A 23,653-nucleotide genomic window follows, 5' to 3' on the forward strand; every position below is an offset into this window, starting at 1 on the left:
AGAAATGATTTATTAAAGAACAACATGTTAGCTCTGGAACATGTTCCTCTTATCATTTACTTTTTAACAGCTATAAACATTTGTTTCTTTACAGGACCAAAGACAAAAATACAGCTGGACAGGTTACCGATAAACTGCAGAGCGCAGAGTCGTCTTAAAGCACCAGATTTACCTCAATGTATAGTCTCCTTGCTTAAATGTTAAATAAACATTCTCCTTATAAAAATCTGCACATAGCAGCGATTAGACATTTTTGTTTTTTTTAATAACAGTATATTGTTAGATTTAAATTACGTGAGCATTCACCATACAAGAAATGATAAAGTATTAGAGCCAGCACATTAATATCTATCCTATACCGAGGTGTGCTGACATAGAAAATTAATCAACACTATTGGACCAATTAGATTTACGAATTCAACAGCGCTGGGATGTAAGCACAAATATTGCTCTGGTGTGATCTTTGGTTTCTTGTGACAGAGTGATGAATATGAATGCTTTACAGAATGCTGTGTTCTTGTCTGTATCCGCTGCAGGTAGGACGAGCCTACATGGCAAGGCGTCTCTGCAGATCGATCAGGTGCGCTCGGAGGACCAGGGCTGGTACGAGTGCAGGGTTCTCATGCTGGAACAGCAGTACGACACCTTCCACAACGGCAGCTGGGTCCATCTCACAGTCAACGGTTAGTTAGACACCAGACATCTGCAACCTGGAGGGATCCTTTACAGCCCAGAGAATACAAAGCGCTTTGGTTGTTTCCCCTGCTCATTTCCATTTAACTAACTCATGATGCAGGAATGAATGAGCTTCTGTTCTTTATGCCTAATGATCTTGTCACTGATTCATCCAGCTGAAATACGTCTGAAATTATTTAAAGATGGTAGCTATGCGCTCTTGCAGAATGGAGTGTGTGAAATGTACAGCTTCAGTCTTGTTGTATTTGACTGATTACATTGCCTATTAGTTTCTCCCAATGGACAGATCGAAGCTCGTGTTTAAAATGCAGGCGCAGTTTTTGGCAGGTTTGCAATAGTGAATGTTTGAAAATAGAGTGACTGATTGGACTCTGTCAAATCCAGCGTTGGTGCTCATTCCGAGGTTTCACAAGCCGAACTGATGACGGGACTGAAAAAAATATGCCTATTTGTGTTTCCTCATGTGCTGCTTTTTTTAGGCTGCTTGCGTGTCATGTGGAGACTATTCTGATCCTTTAGGGAACTGAATAACATGAAATCAATTCCAAAGGAGCAGTCAAGGAGCAGAAGAGACTGAACTCACTCACTGATTGTTGGAAATAAGCCGTGCACTGTGGTGTGCCTTTACTATTTTTATCAGATCAGAGATTTCTAGGATGTTGCCTCAAGCTTGCTTAATGTGCTGCCTTGTTCTGTTTCTGCGATTTGATAAGCTCAGATTGCTGAGTAGGTGTGTGTGTAGGTATAGAATATGAGTGTGTATGGGGGTTTATTACTACCATTTTGAAAGGCTCATACACACCAGGAGCCGATAGGCATTTCTTTATACGTTCTTTCTATACTCTCCATGTAGAATGGACTATTTAAAAGATAAGTAATCACAACTTCATTTGAAATTCGTCAGTGAGTCAGAGGTGTATGAAGCTGGGAAGTGGAGGAAAGACAAAGTGTCACTCCTTCCTTAATTGCTTTACCACTATTCAAACAATGAAGAATAGTTATAGTGAAATAAAGCATTTGTAATGTTGAAAGTGGGCCTGCAATATATATATATCATATAAGTCAAAATCACAACTTTGGGCATTACAGTAATTTATGACAAAACATCAGAAATGCTTTACTTCACTTAGTAGTTAGAACACTTTGAATATCACCACTCAATAAATAAATAAGTAAGGAATAAAACATGACAGGGTTGTTATAGGAAAGCAATCAGTGACAAGGTGGTGTGATGCAGGATTAGATGGAGCATCCAATAACAGCACATCACAGTTTTATTGCTCTTATACCATTACAACTATTAGAATTGCAACAATTACAGTTTTTTTTAAAAAAATAATAATTTAAGAAAGCCTTGTCATACTTTTCACATTACATTACATTTAATTTTCTAGAACATTCGCTAAACAAGCTAGTTCCTGTTATCACTTCTGTTATAGCAGCTACAAAACCATTGTTTCTTGTCATGTTAAAAAGACAAGAAAGAAACCGCAAAGCACAAAACCCTCTGTCCTGAAGACTTTTCTGTGTCAGAAACTGAAACTTACAATTTTACCTCTGACTGTTTCAAACCACAGACACTGAAGACTCCTTCCAAAAATGCTAAATAAGCATCTCTTCACAGAAAGCTGCACCGTATCAATGATTACACACATTTTTAAAATCAGTTTATATAGAGTGCCTGCTATACAAGTCTCTGTCTTAGCTGTTACTATAGAAATGATGACATATTAGAACAAGCACACTGAAATAAACATTAAATCTGGAACTACTATCAGAGCTGTGGTGTTATAGAAGTTTAAGCACCACCTTCTGACCAATCAGAATTAAGCATTCAACAATGCTTTGGGATGATGTAAGGCAATGCTTGATTAAGCTATCTATCTGAATTACTGGGCTGAACAAGATGAATGTCTGACCATGTGTATTACGCAATATTAGTACTTGTCTGCCAGCAGGAAACTGTTATCAGTGGATGACATGTCTCTGCAAACTGCTTAGGATACATGAATGAGTGAATGTGTGAGTGTGTGTGCCCTGTGATATTGTGAGTGTGTGTGTGCCCCCATTCGGGCTGTATTTCTGCCTTGTGTCAGATGGGCCTTGTATAGGCTCCAGATTCACATCCCTGACCGGTATAAAGTGCTTACTGAGGATGGGTGACTGAATAAATAAGATTCAATTCCCAGATTCAATGAATTGAATTAAAGATTCAGTTACTTTTCTGTGTATTATAAGTACACATCCATGAAGTGCATCACAACTATGTATCCAACTATATAAATCCCCCTAAATCTTCATTACATATTGCAATCACAATAGTACTTCAAATGATAAGTTATTATACTCCCATTAGAATGCAGCCCCTTATTCAAAGTTTCCAGTAAAGTGTTCGATATATATTGGATATATATTTTGGAGATATACATATATATATATATATATATATATATATATATATATATATATATATATATATATATATATATATATATATGAGAATGAGGCATGACCTGAAAAGAAAAAAAACCCTGCAAAGTTCAGACACATTCTGGTTTATTCCACAGAGCATTAACACAAGGAATGATGTATATACTAGAAATATTTTCCCTATGTCTGCCATGTAGGCTTAGAAACCCATTAGGCCATCTCTGGAATTGGGCCACGCTAGTGTCAGGTAAACACAACAATATTTCCCCTAGCAGATTTTCCCAAATGTATTCCAGTGGTCTGAAGTAAACAAAAAAAATTTGAATTTGGCCTTTTCCTTCCTTTTGAGCTTATCATTATTTATTGTCCTTACGCAATTCTGCTAGAAATATTATGCCTATCCCTTCCACAGAGAGAGTTTGCATTTTATTAGATGATGAATTTAATATGATCCATTAAGACAATATATAAACTATCATGCTTCATGACTCTGTAATCATTGCCTGAAGGTCAATTTTAAAAGGCCCTCTGTTGCATATTAATACTAACACAAAGGCATTGTAGGCTTTGTGTATGTGCTGATAGGGCTGATTAATTTCAACACCGGCATGTTTTGTGTTCTGACTGCACAACTTGCAAAAGAAGCTTCATTCTGCTCAGTGTTTATCATTCATTACTTTACATTTAGGAGCTGCAGTAAAAAGAGAGATGAAATAAGGATCGTAATGATCACCAGGGCTTTAGGTCTATGCTTGTACCATTCAGGCTTAGAGCTTGGTTTGAATTTATTGTACTCATTTATCATCTGTAAACTGATTTGCTAGAAGTACACCCTCTTATTTACTGGATAATGGAAGCAGTGTATATGTATGTCCAACTGATTATCATAAAGACAACAGGATAATGCACTTTGCCACACTGCAAAAATTGTTCACGAATGGTTTGAGGAACTTGACAAAGAGTTCAAGGTGTTGACCTGGCCTCCAAATTCCCTAGATCTCATGATTTGGCCTCCAAATTCCCCAGACGTCAATCTGATCGAGCATCTGTGGGATGTGCTGGACAAACAAGTGAGATCCATGGAGGCCCCACCTTGCAACTTACAGGACTTAAAGGATCTGCTGCTAAGATCTTGGTGCCAGATACCACAGCACACCTTCAGAGGTCTTGTGGAGTCCATGCCTCGAAGGTTCAGAGCTATTTTGGCAGCACAAGGGGGACCTACACAATATTAGGCAGGTGGTTTTAATGTTATGGCTGATCGGTGTATCTTCAACATGCAGCAGTGCAGCAGTTCCTCATGATCATGCTGCCTCATAGCTATGTTAGCTAGCTAGGTTATGGGATGGTGATCTCATCATTATCAAATTTTGTTGATATTGACGTCCCTTCCAAAGCTTTCTTCTTCTCCTGGTGAAACTTACTGGAATCTTTTATTACTGCCGTTGTGCTCTTAAAAGCTTTTAGGCACTCTTGAGAGTAGGGAGAAAGGTTGTGGTATGAGTTATACACAATTCACTTTATTAGGAACATGTTCAATTCGAATAATGTTCACATCAAACATCAGAATAGGGAAAAAATGTGATTAGTAAGTGAGATCTCAGTTTACCATTCTGATGTTTGATGTGAACATTACTTGATGCTCTTGACCTGTATCTGTATGATTTTATGCATTGCGCCACAGCCACATGATTGATTGATTGGATAATTGCGTGAATGAGCAGGTGTACATGTGTTCCTATTAAAGTGGCCAGTGATTGTATAAAAGTTTACCTGGAATCAGCAGTTTGGGGGAAGATACATAAGCATCACAGTCTTAGATGCTTTATCAGCTTAGATGTGGTACTGTTTGTTCTCGTTTGAAGTAATGTGAGTAATTTTAGCCATCTTTCACCACTAGTTATGTTTACGTTACGTTGTGCAGCGAAGCCAGAAATTCGATCCTAAATATGGTGACCGCAACAGAAAATTACGTGACTGAAATGCTAGGATTTGTGTGACTCTATTGTCTTGTTCTCTGCATTTTGCTCCGACTTTGCTGGCTGTATCTGATTGCTGAGCTGTGCTCATTCATCATGACGCTTAGCAGCTCTTGGTATTTCTTTCCTCTGCTGTCAGATGCTGAGGTGCCATCCACAGGAACATTATAATTAGCGGTGAACTGTCAGCTCTTAGAAAGCGCTCGATATTTGTTCACTAAAAATATGCATGCAAGCCAAGGCTCATGAATATTCCAAACTCTAAACACTGACCCCAGCAAGGGTACCTTTGGCTCATAGTACCTGCTAGTTTAAGCACTGCATAGGCTGTAGTTGTTGGTGCAATGCACAGAGATGCACCAGGGTTGAAGGGTAAATTGTGCTGGTGTGTGTGAGCATTTGTGTTTGGCACGGTGTGAAGAAGTTAATTGTTTTCCATCCTGTGAAATATCACCTGCACAGCTGCAACAGGCGACGTATATGCATGTATGCTGATGGTTTCTGCTTTGCTGCTGCTTTTCAGGCTCCACCTCGTTTGCATTATTGGTCAGTGTGTTAAGTTACCTGCTCCTGTTATGTCCTATCACAATTCACTTACACACACACACACACACACACAGACACACACTCACACACTCACACACTCCCACGTGTGCAGTGCTATGCACACTTCACCTCGCTTTCATGTACATGTGAGTGCTCACATATGCAAGGACACACAATTTAACACACGCATTTGCCCTTCACCTTTAAATGGTTTATAAAATCTAAGTAGCACTTACTGTTCAGGCAGAAGAAATATGGTTTTTATGTTACGAGGCCATTTTAAACCATGCGTACAATGGGATTTCTGTGACCTTACTCAGCTTTTGATACGCTACTGCTGCTGCATTGCACCTAAATGCCACAAAGCCTACTTGAAATTCATCATATTTGTAGGAATTCGAGCAAATGCAACAGAGAGATATGCGGCGTCTGTGCTACAGCTCGTGACTGAAACAGAACAGGGGATACCTGCTATCCTTCTTATGTGTGGGATGCAGATTTTTATCTTATTATCTCAATTATTTTAGCTGAAAATGAAATATTAATCTGAAAATCAAAGAAAATCCTGTAATTATTTATGCAGGATGTTTTCTTCCAGCTCATGTAACTCGACACTTTTATTATTATTATTATTATTTTATTATTGCAGGTTTATGTTCATTTTTTGAACACTAATATGGCCATCTGGTTTGATAATATTCATATCAGGAATCAGTCCAATACATTCTCATCTTTACTTGGTATGTAAGATACATAAATTACCATGCAGTTACTTACAGTACATTCAACTGTTTCTAAAGTAATGTTGACATGAGATATGAAAAATTAATACCAGCATTATGACTGTAATATGTCTCTGAGTGGATTGGACTATTGTTCAGGTTTAATCAACAATATATAACAATGATGGCATTTTTTCTCTCCTTAAAACTAAGTGGAAATGAAAAAGAATCAAAGAATATATACACTGCTTTACCAAAAAGCAAATATAAACAGCCACATGAGTATATACTTACAAATACCAAGAGACACAATTTAACACACACGTTTATGCTTCAGCCTTAAATCCTGTAACAATCTTGGCAGCATGACACTCAGGATAACGCAGAATAAGAACACACATGAGTTTATTTATTGGTGCTCATACCACTTGGCACAAGTATTGGTCAGTTACATTAATAAAACAACCATAACTGCAGATTTACAGCTCGCTCACTGCTTATCCTGCTGAGCTTCAGCTGTGCTCTGCACACATACACTCATCTCACTGCTCCGAGAGAGAGAGAGAGAGAGAGAGAGAGAGAGAGAGAGAGAGAGAAAACATAAATATGGGATGGGATGTAAAATACAGCTGCATCAACCATCACCCTTTTGGCTTATCCCCAAATCACATCCTCCTGCTGAAGCATCTTGCTAAACCGCAACCTGCTACATACACCGCTGCCCATTGCCTTCTTTCTCCATCTCCTGGGACAATATTTCCCCCAGTCCTCTGTCCAATGCATAGAAAAGGGAGGAGAGAAATCAGGGAAGTGAAGCAAAGGGCCCCCACACAAAGTCGCCTTAAACTTAACAAAGGCCTACTGGCACTGTTCTGACCACTGGACTGGACCTGCACTCCCCTTTTTAGTGAGATCAGTCAGCAGACTGGTGAGATTTAAATAATTAGGTAGAAACCTACGATAATATTCTACCAGGCTTAAGAAAATACTTTTTAGTCTTGGGCTGCAGATAGGACGCAGTTGGTGCTGTCTTGGAAATTTGAGGATGTACCCACTCATGGCCATGTACAATCACTGTGTGACTCCTATATCACTCCCATGTCCAGCATGCAATTAAGTGCAAGTGAGCACAAAGGCAGCAACATTTGTGGCAAAAAAACACATCACTGACATTCGAATGACATTCAAATGCCTGGCCAATAGAAACGAGCCCCTGACTTATGCAGTGTTTTGCAAGTCCCCAGGCCTGGGGTTATAATGAGTGACATGGAAAAGCATTTCCTTGTGACTCACTGGATCAACAACTGGGTTACAGTTCCACCTTGCTGGGTGTCCTGGCTCACCTAATACAAGCTATCTTTAATAAAGATACACACTTTGTCCTCTCAGCACTTAGCCAATGCTGGAAGACTCATAGCACCTGGTCCATCTAAATTTGCAGACTGCCAGACCTTAATTGTCCTGGTCCTTGACACCCCAGCAGGTCTCATTATAGCTCTCAGGGGATTAATGTGGCATCCTGTGGAAGAGCGGGGAGAAAAAAGAAAGATGGGTTTGTAAAAGTGTAGAAGGTCTTTGATGCACTAAGTGCACACACATGGCATGCCGAAGTTCATCCTTGTCCCCAGAACTCCTGAGCTGGCCTGCGTGTTGGTGCCTGTTGGGTGATCCCCCTTTTCAAGTGGATGGCCTGTAGAGCACATCTGGAAATACCAGCCTCTTCATCTGTGGAGCTGGCGTGGACAGGGACCCATATGGGTGGATGACAGGGTTTGTGTTCCCTGAGCTTGCAAACAGAGACATGTGGTCCTCTAACGGCTGGATTGCAGGGACTGACCCAGCCACATGCTGAGGCCATACACTCAAACAAACCTGGGGAGTCATCCTGGCCAGGGTGAGGGTCCTCATTTGGCTGTGTCACAGGGGAGGAGGAAGCGGTGATGAGGCTCCTCACACACACTCAGTTCACTGCTCAGACTCAGACTCAGAGAGAAAACATAATTAGTGTGTCGGATGTGAAATACTGTTGTGCCGTATCAACCATCACCTTTTCGGCTCATCCTCCAAATCACAGATGCAGACTCACAATAAACCACCACCTGCAAATGGGTTATGAAATCTCAATAGCAGTTAATGTTCAACATTTTTACAAATGTAACAAATTATTAATAATGAATGAATATATATATATATATATATGTTTAGAAATGTGCTAATTTTTCCTAGTGTGCTCTTGCAAATTATTTTTCTAGGATACTTTTGCAAATATTAGGCCTACAAGACAACGTGGGCCAGCTTCATTTTGTACATTTTCTTTATTTGAGCACACAGTTAGTCCGAATACCAGACATCCTAATCCCTATATGTTCTGTACATAGGTATGTTCCAACCAAGCAGAAGCCATACACCCATTTTAACTATACCAAATACCAAGCAGTGTTGTACCAAAACTGCATCACACATTCTGCCAATGTTTAGTACGAGCTGTTGCATCTCTTGACAGTTGCGTCCTCTTGTGGAACACTGACATTGCTACTAAATTAGTATTCAGTCTGTTCCACTCTTGTCCAAAAGCCTCTTTGTCAGGGCAGGTGCTGTCTGGCTCCCACGGAAGCTGAAAGGCCCGACAGTGTTGGTTTCCTGTGGTGGTGTATTAACACTCTTGTGTGTGTGTCCTATGCAGGCAGCAGTTTTCTTCCTGCCATGGGTGAGAGAAAGGATGTCTGTCTGTCTGCGCTTGCTCTGCAGGTGTCAGATGGGCAGATGTAGCTCTGAACAGTAGCAGTTCTGTAGAAACCTCAGGATGACTACCAACACCCCTCCTACACACACACTCCTACACACCCTTCTTATCAGAGCCTCGTTGCAGTGGCCCAGCATCCTCCTGCCATTAAGAGTTAAAGCCGTGTGTAAATCTGCCAGGTGTAGGAGACAGTGTGAGAGTGATGGTGCTTCTTACAGAGGTGTCCAGAGGCTGGACACACTAAGCTTTGATCCTCAGGAAAAACACTGGCTTGCATGATGAAGGATTTCGTAGTGCATGCACTTTCTCTGGAAACTTTGTGTACTGCGCTGAAATTTTACTTAATCTATCTTATTAGCGAAATATACTTAACGTGAATTCTTTTACTGTAACAGCACATCCTGGAGTGTGTTATTCCTCTTATACCACAGTGATGTGTCAATGATTACAATTTCTAATTTATTCATAACTGACATTTCAAACCTTTTAAGAGTTTATAGTTACATTTAATGTTTATAGAACATCTGCACGATAAATTAGTTTCTGTTATCACTTACGTTACAGCAGCTATATAAATAATAATGTGTTAGAACAAGCGCATTAAGTATGTGCCCTCCAGAATTATTGGCACCCTTCATGAAAATGAGTGTTTGTTGAGCTTACACCTCATACCAAGTGACAGGTTACTGCTTGTGTGAAGTTTCACATGTTCTCTCTGCATCCATGTGGGTTTCCTCCAGGTGCTCTGTTCATCAGTAACGTGCCCTGTGGGTGGATTGGCTTCCCTAAATTGAAAAAAGTGTGTGCGTGTGTGATTCCTTGAAATGGACAGGACTAATTTCCACTTTGTGTCCAATGTTTCCAGGATAGACTCCAAATCCACCACAAATTAAGTGATAAAAGTATACAAAAAGTATACAATCAGTATCCTTTCATTCTTCTTAAAATAATTTTTAGAAACAGGACAGTAAGTAAAAATGTAACAAAATATTGCAGAAGTTGTGGTGTGGCTGTCATTGACCTGTGGTCATATCTGATATATTGTTTGTATTTTTTTTTTTTTCCTTAGCGCCCCCTACGTTCATGGATGTGCCACCGCAGTATGTGGAGGCCAGGGAGGGAGGCAGCATCACACTGAGCTGCACCGCCTTCGGCAACCCCAAGCCCGTGGTCACCTGGCTGCGAGAGGGCGAGCAGCTGGCCACCAACAAAAAATACACGGTAATGTCTGCTCAGCGTTCACCGAGTGATTAAACTGATGTGATGTAATCTCCCTGTATGAGTAATTCCACCCTGGTGAATTGATCCCAGCGTCAGAGAAGTGGGAAACAGAACATGTATACTGTTTTGGTTTAACACCCTCATCACAAACTTGGTATTGCTTATATTCGAGCTGTGGTAATAAAGGAATTGTTCTTTCATGCTTTGAAAGGAAAGAATTAATGCTTAAAAAAAGCGCTGTCACAGGCTGTTGTGTAGGCTGAGCTGACAGACGAAGGAGCACAATTGGGTGGAATGAGTTTGAAACATTGACAAGATGAGAGAGAAGGAGAGAAGAGTGTGTGAATAGCTTGTGCTGGATATGACAGAAACATTCAGGCAGTCTGGCTCTAGCAGGCATCGTCTGGCAGCACATCAGAGCAGCACCAATGCTGAAAGACAGAGACAGGGAGGGGAAAAAAAGATAAATCAGACAGACTGAACTTTTCTTGTCTTCTCTCCCACCCATTATATGCAGTCAAATTGTTTTGGCATTGTAAATGTTCGGATCCTGCTGAACTATCAGTCTTAAATTTATTCGGTTGGCAGATGCTTTTATCTGAAGTGACTTGCATTTAACCTGAACATTTGAGGGTTAAGGGTTTTGATCTTGGTGATGCTGGGATTTAAACTCTTTCAATCACTAGCCAAGAGACTTAAGCAATGTAACCACTACTCACTTGTTACTGATCTGCATCCCCTGCCCCATTTGCTTTGTGGGCCATTATTGCCATTTTTATTATTGTTAACTAAATTATATTACGCTTTAGAATGGGACTCAATATAACTCAATATTTAAAAGTGTAGTAACTCTGTTAGGAATAGCATTAATTACCAAAGCAAATTCTCTTTTAGTAATTTTTTAACAATTTAAAAACTCTTAATACAAATATATGTGGCCTTTTTTCATTAAACGTCTGAGAAAGTAATAAAATATTGTTATTAAGCCAATTTTGGAATATAGATTTATTTTTAATTTAGTTTTCTTGGTTATTACGACTAAATTGATGATTCTAGATTATTATAGTAGTTTTGATATGTTGTAATTACATAACATAAGATTGGAGACCGCTCATGCTGGAGAGAACAAAATTGGAAATAATAATCCATATTAAGTAAGGGTTAGACAAAATTGTCTTAATCAGTTCATCTTAATTATATTTTTTCAATAGAAGCAAAGTCAAGGAAGTTTAGACCACCATACTCAATACTACAATGCAATACTTCATAATTAAACAGAACTAAACAGAATTCTTAGCATTAGTCCTATCGTATTTTTATGGTAAAACTGAATATAGCGAAGGATATGTCATATTTGTATGTTATAAACATGGATACTTGAGTTTTGTAACATGTGACATTGTTGACGCAAGCACGAGGGATTGAATTAAGCCGCTAAACAACCCACGTCCACATGTGTGGTGCAAATCAGGCAGGGGACGTGGATCGAGTATACACAGTTACTAAGCTGCATGTGATGAACAGGCTGCAGCCCTTCACTATGTTTGCTTTCAGCTGGGGTAAGAGCTCTATAAATTCCTGTACTGGAGCATTGGAGATGAAACTTTTCCCACATTACTGTCTAAATATTCACATTGCTTTGGTATTGTCCTAAACCGAGACACAGTTGGCTGGTCCTGTGTTCTGGATTTCATGCAACACTTAGATGCAATTCAGTGTATATTTTATTTATTCCTCTGCGTACAGTTTGACCCAGGCTCTAGGTTTTCCCTTTTAAAGTCATTCCTGCTGCACCGACTTTTCCACAAAAGCAGTGTGTCATGATTTCACCTTTAAGAAGAGTGGCGAGACGGCCATTGGATTTGCACTCTCTGTTCCGGCTGCCATGGCCGGAAGCCGGAGAAAGGCAGGAATGTGAAGATGGAGCAGACAGTGTAAAGAGCAGGAAGAGGGGGATCTTGTCTCAGAGAAGCAGACTGTTTCATTCCCCAGAGATCCTGTGCTCATATTCTCGTTCCTCAGCCTCCCACTTGCTGTACTGCAACGTGCATGTATTCAGTCTATTCGGTAGAAGCCGTGTTTATAGTTTATTACTCATTCTTGTCTGGGGCTTCAGTGCAGTGGGTCAGACAGTGACACAGCACAGATGGAGTAGTAAACCCACTGATTTCTGTGCAACTGTGCTGGCTGTTTAATTAATATGTGTATTATTCCACACCATCGTCAGAGTTTGCGTGTCTGGCGTCTGCTCTGTCTAAACTCATGAGCAATTGTCAAGATTCTTACGCATAGATCAAACTTTATTTCCCTAACGGTGCCTTCCAAAGAAAGAGCCCTAGTCTCACAAAGAATCTTAAGGCTAAAAGTAGCTCCAGACTGAACAATTTAGGAGAAATACATTTGAAGAACAACTAATCCTAAGCCTTTGAAAACTCTGGGTAGTCCAGAGCACTCCTAAGCCTTTAAGACCAAATCACAAACAATCCTAAACGGCTGCTGCAGTCAAGTTCATGTGATATATTTCATCACAGTGAGCTTTAGAAAGGTGTCATGTCAATTGCAGGAGTATTTTTAACCCCATTTTCTTCCCAATTCGGTCATTTGCCAATGCCTACCCCTGTCACATGACAACTGGGTCACTTCATGAAAACTGCAGCCAAACTGTGACATGAGGGTAAAATTCCAGAAAAAGGAATTTTGAAGAACACTCCGACCCTTACACTGACATTACCATCAGACATAATGGCATGTGGGTCAAAAGATAACATCTCCACTCAAACGTGAGTTATGAGGCATCATATTTACTGCATTCTGCATGGAACAAGGACACGAAAATAACAAACGATTTATCAATAAAATTTGATTAAAAAAAAATAGGAAAAAATATGACAAGTTAATAAATAATATTAACTGAAGTTTGAAAACAGTCCACAATTTGGACCAGTCTCAAGATCTGTTAACTTGAATATTTCAAGATAACTTTTTAGTCTGTTTTTGATCCAATAAAAAAGAAGGATTCAGAACACTGAAGTCGAGATTTTCTTGGGTACAGAGTGCATCACTAGGAAGTTAAAGTAAGACCATATCAGTTATTTAATTTTTTTTATGATAACATAGTTGCAATATATATTAATTGAGTGACTTCACTACATCCTGCACGAAACGTCGCGAGTGTAACATGGTGTAACTTACCTGGACACGAACATCACAGATTGTCAAACTGCCTGCGATCCACCATGTTGAATGATTATCACAGGAGATCTGTGAGTACTCTCGGGTGATACACATCATGCCTGAATGTGGGGTCTTGGGAATAAGGCTGCAGCTGTTTTGAGCGTAACATACCCAGAACAGGACTACAAACCTTAAAATGTTGATTTTTTCTATAATCTTAAATTCTGGTAATTTTCCTCCGTTTTTGAAATACCAAAAATTGTGCTTGACTTACTGACAGAGAAATATTGTTGTTACTAATGGAAATATTGTTTTTTTATTAAAACAGTTTGAACGTAACCCATGCAGACACCAGCCGTTACATTGGCAACAACTTTTAAAAGAAAAAAGTTGCACCAAAAACGCTCTGTGGCCCTGAATAACCGTTCCCATAGATAACTATTAAGTAGCCTCTGTACTAAAATAGGAAGACTTTTATTATAGGAAAGGGTGGGAATTAAAGCAAAAAAATAATTACTTTATTATGTAAGGTAAGGAATATCACAATTTTCAACACTAATTAACGGGGAGAGTTTAGAAAGACGTTATGTTTTTACAGTAATTAGGAACAGGATGACATTGAAATGATCTTATCTATATCTGTATGTAAAATGTGTAACACCTTACATTAATTATGTTATTTAACAACATTCACTGCATTGTTAAATTTTATTGCCAATGATTTATATACATTGGAATGGCTGCAGTTTTCATGGAGTGACCCAGCTAGCAGCTAGAGAGGGTGAAGGCTAACCTCTGAGATCCATGAACCCAGTGTATCTTCTTCGAACTTCTGAGCATGCTACGTCACAGTGCAGCTGAACACTCTCAAAGGAAAGCGCTATGTGCCCTCTGCCACATGCGTGAACTCACAGACACTCACCATTGGCTAGTGTTGCTATGATTGATAAGGGAGAGAGTACTGCCATCCCTGCTACCCAGAGAGCTCCCAAATACGAATGGCTGTGACACTGTCGGGATTCGAACTCGCAATCTCTCAACAACTGGGCTTTTTCTGTTGTGCCACTCAGGATCTCCGACTGTAGGAGTATTGTAATGACTGTGGAGCGGTAAGGTCAGTATCCTCACCTATTAAAACTGAGATCAACTCTCTGCTACTTGGACAAATGAAAATTACAGTTATGCATCAGGCTACATTAAACAATAAATGCCCTCTGATATTAATAATTCAATCACTGATACAAATTACTGCATTTTTTCCTAACTGAATCTCTACAATGATTGACTGATTAGTGTTCACAGCAAACTCATAAATTTAACCCCATAGCATGAAAGTGACACTGAAAGCAGTGTCAGTGTCAGTGATTTCATATTAAACAGAAATAAATAAAAAAAGACACTGCAGTGTAGTTTACTGCATAAGGATATATAAATCAAAACTAATGTACATTAAAATACAAATCCTGTCATTAATACACATGTATAGACTATGCTGAAAATCTATTTGACAGGTAAGCATTTAGGTTATTGTTTTCATATACGAAATCAGGAACACTTTCATTTCTATTTCATCTTATGACATTGTGCTTTGGAATTTTGTTTATGAGTTTACCATTCAGACCAATACACATCATTGTCCATATTCATTCATTAAACCTGCAGTTAAGTGTAGCATCGGTGGTGACCCTACCCTTCCTCTTAATTTAGGAAATCTTTGCAAAAAGGTCCTTCAAAGTTCATCAGTTTCTGTGAATAGGTTTCAAGGAGAAAATAAAATGCAACTAAAGTGTCCTTTAGTGCCACTTAAGAGAGCTTTTATGTGATGCTCACGCTACTATTTAACAATGATCTTTGTGCGCTGATGCTTTTGGGAAATTCAGCCCTGATGAGTTAAATGGTTGGGATATGGATGGTCTAGGTTCTCACAGTTCTCAGCATAAGCTTGCAATCCACTTTGTAGTGAATATGAAATACGGACATGTTGATAATCCACCAATTATATGAATCAGAAATTAGCAATCGAGTTTGGTGTAGAGCTGATGCATTTAGTATAATTAGATGTTTAGATGTTTGCACCCCTAAACAGTTACACAAGTGCAGAATTTTTTGTCCATCCAGAGATTGGAAACAGGGATATGCTGCCATATACCATGAAATCCTGTGCTCCAGACCTGATTTGAAGAAGTCAGTTCAGGACATCTGGAGTTAGAACAGATATATCAAGGAGAATGGGCAAAGACTGGCCAAGCAATATGAGAAAGTTAGAACAGAAATGTCAGGGAAAAAAACAGGGGTGAATATTACAAAAAAGGAAGTTGTCATATGGGTCCATAACCAGGACCAATTCTGTTCCCATCTGGGGGAGGGGCCAATAATTACAGATTTGCTTTCTCTTTCTAAACTTCGAATCAGTTGCACAATTCCATATGTCATGTATGTGTGTGCAGCTTTGCAAAATGGTAGCAATAGATTAATCCGTTTGCTGCTTTTATTACTTTCCTTTGGTACCAGCACTGACGTAGTGCCGAACAGAGCCTTTTGGATGCACGGAATGTCATTGCCCAGGGATATTCGCAAACGAGAAGCCATTCTCATAGAAGAAGAAATTTAGCCATGAAGGCCAGCATGAGACATACGCTTTTTGCAATGCTCTCAGTGCAAGCACTTGCACCACAAATGTGAGCTAATTATATCGCTCCAGTCCTATAAATATCATTTTATATATATATCAGTAAGGTGTTCCATCTCCTCCACTGATCATAACAACTCTTTCCTTGGCTTCACGAAACTTGAAACAGGAAGTAATGTGACAAGTTGAAGTGATCATGTTACTCGGCATGCAGAGCTGAGACTGGATGACTTCCATACCTGATGAGAAACCACACCAGATTTTGGTGGAAACAAGCCCCAGACCACCATTTTCACCAAATTCTCTGGATCGCTCCTACGCTCAAGAACATACTTTACATTTCACCATAAATACTGAATTTGTTCCATTTGCCCCAGGTTATTAGAGAATATTTAGCTCATATTAAGGTTTTACTTGTGATTTAATGATCTTTTTCATTTTCCACCGTATGGTATACATACTTTTACTCACAAATGCAAACACATGCATTGTAAAAGTACCCTGATCATAATGCTTCAGAGACGAGCAAACATACACTCCACTGGATTTGAATCATTTTCATCTATGATGACATTAGACTTGGTAGGATCTCTAAAATACTTTGTAATACAGTTTATCAGACGTGATAGCAGCATGACCCCAGAGTGAAGCGTGAACACACGAGCACACAATCCACATTTGATAATTGAACCCCAGAGGGGATGTTTATTTGCATGCCTTCATCAGTGGGGGGATGAATCTGTGATTTATGATTTTACGTGGAACATTGAGCTAAATGTCAAGGAAAAGGAAACATTACTGAAGCAGCTACCAAAAAAAGAAAGAGAATTGAAGTTCAGTGGAAAGTCAGTGCACGACTACTGAAGACTGCTTTTTTAACCATTCTAGACAGAGATTTGGTGATGATTGTGTTTGACCAGTCTGTACTAAATCTACCTCCAAGGTAAGGTAACCAGAGGGTACCTGGATATGGCATAGATAACATTGCAGAGAAAACAAAGACAAAATGCAGGATTATTGTTATTGTAATTTATTATTGTAATTTGCCGAGCCAAACCAAGCCATGCTGTTTGGTGGTAAAGCCTAATCTCACTATGTCTTCATATTTTCTGTTTTTAGTGTGTGCACGCCATGATTACTGCTGGAGCATGGGTGGATTTAACAGGGGGTCAGGATTTAAAATAAATTACAAAAGATATTTTCTGTACAAAACCTTCAAATCCACAACTACAGTAAATGTGTTAATAAACAATAAAATATGGCTATTTTATCTGGATTTGGCGTCTGTCTTTAACGTCTCGCTACGTCTCCCTCACATCCCCACACATCTCCAAGCATGATAGCATGCAGAAAATCTGGTGAATTTTTAGTAACAAAATCTCTTGGCAAAAATCTACAGACTAAACTAATTATCATGAATGTTCCTAAATTCGATATCAAGAAATACAAGTGTTATTTTTGTTTCATTATTATCATTTGTGCATGGAGCTATTTTGTCACAATTATTGTTAGTCTACTGGAATATTAAGAATCTTCATTTTTAGTTATGGTCTTGACCTAGCTAGCTATAGTATGCTGTAGATGCTTTAAATACACCATGTGTGACGTAGGTTGTTTTTCTCTCTCTTTTTTTTTTTGTATTGACGTATTGCGACAGTTCATTCAGCCAATTAGTCGTGTAACATTCATACATAAACTCCAACTGGCATAGCTACATACAAAAATATGAACATTGGGCATTTTTTAAACATCCACCCCACGTCTATGTCTACTTCTAAATTCAGTAGGACCTTAGTTATTTAATTTATTTTCAGTAATGAGCAATATTCTTACAGCTCTCTTTCTCTCTCTCCCTCTCTCTTTCTATATCTCTTTCTCTGTGTCTATGTGTGTACTGTTCCATACTGTATTTTTTGTGTGAGTAGATAATACTCATTCACAGTTATAATGTTTAAAATATGCAACGTTTATTACGAACAAATATCATCCAGGCATGTATGCAACTATTGGATTAATTAGGTTAGCTAACCTAGACAAGTTGTGTACCCGTCTTTACTTCCGTGTGTTATTGCACAAGGTACTCTAGATACTTTGTCAAAATTGCAATGAGCTGGTTGTGTTGCTGTCCGTGGTTCTGAACCATCACTCATCCCAGTGATACCTGAACAAGAGGCTGGACATCACATGGAATTTAACTTTTTTCACTTTGCATATCACTGATCATCATACTTTTTACACTGCTCTGTAACACTACCATGATCTATTTAATACCATGATGCAGTGATCTGTTTCTTGTACATGCTGTATGACTTGCTGTATGCGTAGTAATATGACTCAAAGCTTTAAATTGTAAATTGTTAAGGAATGACTGAAAATTAGGAAGCAGTGTATCTAAGTAGGAACAAATTCATTTATACTGGTCTTCACTTTATACTGGTCAGTGTCATGGTGGATCCGGAGCCTATCCCAGGAACACTGGACATGAAGGAATACACCCTGGATGGGATGCCAGTCCTTCACAGGGCACCACACACACATTTACACACTCATTCATGCCTAGGGGCAAATTAGAAACCAGTGGAACTGACGAGAACATGCACAGAACCTCCACGTAAACAGTATACTGTCAGGAATCAGGCTTTGAGAAGTTTTACAGCACATAATGCAGATCGAATAAATGATTGTTATGCATATTTAATGTATATAATTATCTCTTTCCTGTTTCTTGGGGTTTTCTGGCTTGTAGCGTTACGCTAAATTGGATTATTGGATTATTGCTAATAGGCAATTCTGGTTGATATGGTGTTTATCAGTCACATGGATTGATAATTCATGGTTCTTTCATGTACACTGCGTCACTCTGTAGGTGAGTGATGGCAGTTTGACAGTGCAGACCATCGCACGGGAGGACAGAGGAGCGTACAGCTGCCGAGCTCACAGCGACCAGGGAGAAGCACTTCACACCACACGCCTGCTTGTGCAAGGTGAGGAAGGTTTAAAATATCCATTATAAGGAAAGCTGGATGGTCTTTAATATTGTATCATGATATCTTTTGACAGCAAGGATGTCACTGTCTACCTATACAGCTAACTTGAGCATATAAGAACACAAGAACATTACAGAATGTACATGAATACATGCAGTGTTTTTGAGGTTTCTCAAATGTTTGTAGTTTTACTTAATCTACTTTAAACAGATAAATTAATGAAGAGCTGTGCTGTTAAAAATATATACATTTTATATATTACTAAATATATATTATATATTTATAAGTCATATATATATATATGTATTTATATGTATTTATAAGAATGTCTTTGTACTAAATATATATTATATATTTAGTAATATATACAATGTATGTTATATACTGTATATTACTATATATATATATTTATATATATATATATATATATATATATATATATATTTAGTATGTATATTATATATGATATATTTAATATGCCACATGAAAATGTTTGTTTTGCAAAATGAATAGTAATATGAAATGCAATGGGAAGTAGGGTTAATTTTTTCTGCCAGGCAACTACAAATAAAAACTTAAAATAAAAACGCAAAATTTGCATGCCCCAGGTGCCAAGGCTACTGATTTGTCCACCCCTGTCTGCATAATAGAGTCATGGATGTTTAGGTTACATGGAGATATGTCAAGTACACTATATGGCCAAAAGTTTGTGGACACCTAACCATCACACCCATATATGGGCCTGCCACAATGTTTGAAGCACACACTTGCCTAGAATGTCTTTGTATGGTGTAGCATTCAGAATTTCCCTTCACTGAAACTAAGAAGCCCAAACTTGTTCCAACATGACAATGCCCCTGTGCACAAAGCAAGGTCCATAAAGACAGGGTTTGTGTGAAGGTTTGAGTGAAAGAACTCAAGTGGCCTGCACAGAGCCCTGACTTCAACCCCGCTGAACACCTTTAGGATGAATTAGAACACTGACTGTGCTCCAGGCCTCCTCAGCCTACATCAGGGCCTGATCTCACTAATGCTCTTGTGGTTGAATGGGTGCAAATCCCCACAGCCACACTCCAAAATCTAGTGAAAAGCCTTCACAGAAGAGTGAAGGTTATTATAACATATTATAAATCTATAATGGGATGTTCAACAAGCACAGGTTTAGTATGGGTTTGATTGGTCAGGTGTCCACATACTTTTGGCCATATAGTGTATCTCTCAATTATATGGCTAACATTCGAGATGGGCAATACAGTGATAATGTTAAAACACAAATACAATTACCAAGACTTACGACTGTAAGACATATGAGCTACATGACTAAGCGCTTTCACCGATGACTCTGCCCTGCTGAGTTTCAAGGAGTTTTTAACCTCAGGAGACCTACACTGTCAAATAAAGATAAATAAAACGGTAATAAATAAGAGTCACAATATTTCAAATAAATGAAATGAAAAGTGAGGGTGTTGTTTATGATCAGAGCAGCTCATGGGGGTAAGACATGGGGTGTGTGTGTGTGTGTGTGTCTGTGGTGATGTTGAAGCCTATATGACTCCAGAGTACAAGGGTGAATGATGAAGTGGCTGCATTTATTAGCCCTGCTCTGTGTACGCAATGACAGCAAACACCATCAGTCTGCATGTCACTGCCTTCGTGGCTTTCACTGCAGTCAGATTTATGGAAGCAGGACACAGGCATCACACTGAACTGTGTGTCCAACACAAACAAACTCACTGCATGTGGAGTCTCACACGCTTTACTATAATATAACCCGTGATACAGCAGTGGAGGTGTTGCTGCGGAGGAGAAATGCTGGCTCTCATTCCAGCCACGCAGAGTCAGATAGAATTCTGGCCCGAGTTGTGCCAAGTCAATATTGCTGGCCCAGGGCTTGTTTTCTCAAAATTTAAACTGGTGATATTGTTTATACAAAAAGCAATATTCGCTTATGGCCTCTGGGGAAACACTCCACAGAAAAGTCTTCTGTAATAACACTACAGGAGCCTGTCCTGAATATTTATATATATAACAGGCTGGTCATGGGATTTCTTTTGTGAAGACATTTAACATGCAAAAGACACAATATTCAGGAATCACTGAGATAAGTGCTACTTAAAAGTGCACTCCAGGCAAGTATTAGAGGGTTCAAGGCATCTTGCAGAGAGCCATGCAGTGTCTGTTTTAAAGGAAATAAACAAGAAATTAAAAATTGCTCTTGCCTGCATAAAGTTTTTTTAAATCACTCATAAAGTCTAGAGTCCCAAAGATCATTATAGTGTATTTGTAGTTATAGGTTTTTTATATGTTTTTAAATTGACTTTTGATAAATATTGGTAGGTTTATAGTTATGTATACAATGATGTAGATCACTTTAATAATATATTTTGTTGAATCTTTTAGTCTTGTTTACATATAAAGAGACTTGACTAGCTTTTCTTTTGTTAAGATTAATTTTTATTATATTAATTCAATTTCATTTTTATAGCACTTTTAACAGTGGACATTGTCACAAAGCAGCGTTACAGATACCTGGGTTTAGATATAGATTTAGATGTGTCCCTAATGAGCAAGCCAGAGGTGACGGTGGCAAGGAAAAACTCCCTGAGATACTTTGTTATATTTATTATATTTACTGTGTAAGTGATTTTTGTGTGTTAAAAATCATCATAAAAAAAAAAATTTAGCTTTAGAAAATTTTTGAAGAAATATTGGAATATTGGATGGGTATCGGTATCAGCTGATACTCAATGTTTCAGTATTGGTATTGGAAAAGACTATTTTTAATATACACTATATGGGCAAAAGTCTATAGACACCTGACCATCACATCCATATGTGGTCCATCCCCAAACTGTTACCACAACCCCAGTGAATACCTTTGGGATAAACTAATAGGCTGACTGCACCCCAGGCTTCCTCGCCTGACATCAGTGCCTGGCCTCACTAACGCTCTTGTGGCTGAATGGGCACCATCTAGTGGAAAAACTTTCCAGAAGAGTGGAGGTTATTATAACAGCAAAGGGAGGATTATATCTGGATTGGGATGTTCAAAATGCACATATATAAACTTTTGGCTATATAGTGTATAAGGCTGTTGCTTTTATCCATGTCCTGTTTTCCTGGCATATGCATATGAGGTTGCACAAATGTAAAATCCCTTTGTTATTTATTACCATGTGAAAAAATCTCAACACCAAAGAGACAGATTCAGTATTTAGCAAAGACCATCTCAGACTCTGGATTTGAACCCTACTGAAAACCACTGATCTGAATTGAAGAGGCCACATGCACAATATATACATACATATGTACATACATGCATACACACACACACACACACATACATATATATATATATATATATATATATATATATATATATATATATATATATATATATGAGCTTAAAATGTTCTGTGCAGAACAAATGCTTTGTAGAAAAAAAAGCTATTTGTGGTTGAAAAAAATTTAAAACTATACAACAAAACTATACAATGTCCCTATATGTTTGAGCTCAAAATATTACTTATTTTTTTATATTTAAATTTTTTATTACTTTCAGTAATGCAGTAATAATTTCCAGTAGTTCTGGGAGGCACTGTGTATTGGCTATTTTAAAAATAAATCCTACAGTTTTATTGTTATACAATCCAGAGAGACTGTTGGCATCAGTGGGATCTCAATTTCTCAGTAATAAATAAAGTTTAAGGTTAAATCAATGAGAATTAGATTAGAATAAACAGCTAAAGTGGCTATAATTTTTTTTTAAAACATGTCGTCTCTTAATACAGTGTGTTTTGCTTCTTCTAGGTCCTCCATATATAGTGGCGCCCCCTGAAAACATCACCGTAAACATTTCTCAGAATGCGCTCTTCACGTGCCAGGCAGAGGCGTATCCCGGCAACCTGACCTATACCTGGTTTTGGGAGGAGGACAACGTCTACTTCAAGAAGTATAGTTATGATCCAGTGCACTATTGTACCGTGTCACAGATAGTGATGTCATGACTGATAGTTTAGGATTTGCATTTAATTATCGTCATGATTTCTGAATCTCTGGCTGGATTCCTGCAGCTGTGTTGCTTTGGCATGCAGAAGCTCACACAGCAGGTTTTCTCAGGACAGTCTGCTTGTGTCATCACATGCTTAAAAAACACATGCTGATAGTCTGAGGGTGAGCCAGGAAGTTTTTTTTACCCTTCTAAACAGCCCTTCTGAAAAGAAAGAGCTGAAAATAACTTGCTCAAGTTACACTTAATCCACACTTTTGCTGCACAAGAACTTTCTTTAGATGTGCCTAAGATTTTTGCACAGAACTGTACACTGAATGAGTGTAATGCTATTTTTGGTGTCTCTGTAGACCAAAAATGGCCACCACAGTCCTATCCCATGATTGTAATTATAACTAGTTTCCCATTGTGTTTCCTGGATTAACCCTGGGATCCTGCTGGCCCTTGAGAGAGTTTTTTTCTCTCCCTACCACCCTGTGTGTGTTTGTGTGTGTTGTGTGTGTGTGAGTATGTGTGT

At 38.6% G+C, this 23,653-nt stretch overlaps 1 protein-coding gene across 8 annotated transcripts in view; it reads left to right on the forward strand.

The window, feature by feature from the left end:
- igsf9ba (immunoglobulin superfamily, member 9Ba) overlaps positions 1–23,653 on the forward strand; it is a 72,983-nt gene that overhangs the window by 23,876 nt on the left and 25,454 nt on the right. For all 8 annotated transcript variants that reach the window (XR_008303628.1, XM_026924655.3, XM_026924658.3 and 5 more), the window contains exons 3-6: positions 537–683; positions 10,186–10,337; positions 19,007–19,124; positions 22,938–23,079. Coding sequence is in view for 7 of the 8 variants with exons in the window: in XM_026924655.3 (XP_026780456.2) it covers positions 537–683; positions 10,186–10,337; positions 19,007–19,124; positions 22,938–23,079 (559 nt within the window). In the remaining variant the exon portion in view is untranslated. The remainder of the gene's footprint in view (positions 1–536; positions 684–10,185; positions 10,338–19,006; positions 19,125–22,937; positions 23,080–23,653) is intronic.

This window comes from Pangasianodon hypophthalmus, chromosome 14 (genome assembly GCF_027358585.1).
Source record: "Pangasianodon hypophthalmus isolate fPanHyp1 chromosome 14, fPanHyp1.pri, whole genome shotgun sequence".
NCBI classification, from domain to species: Eukaryota; Metazoa; Chordata; class Actinopteri; order Siluriformes; family Pangasiidae; genus Pangasianodon; species Pangasianodon hypophthalmus.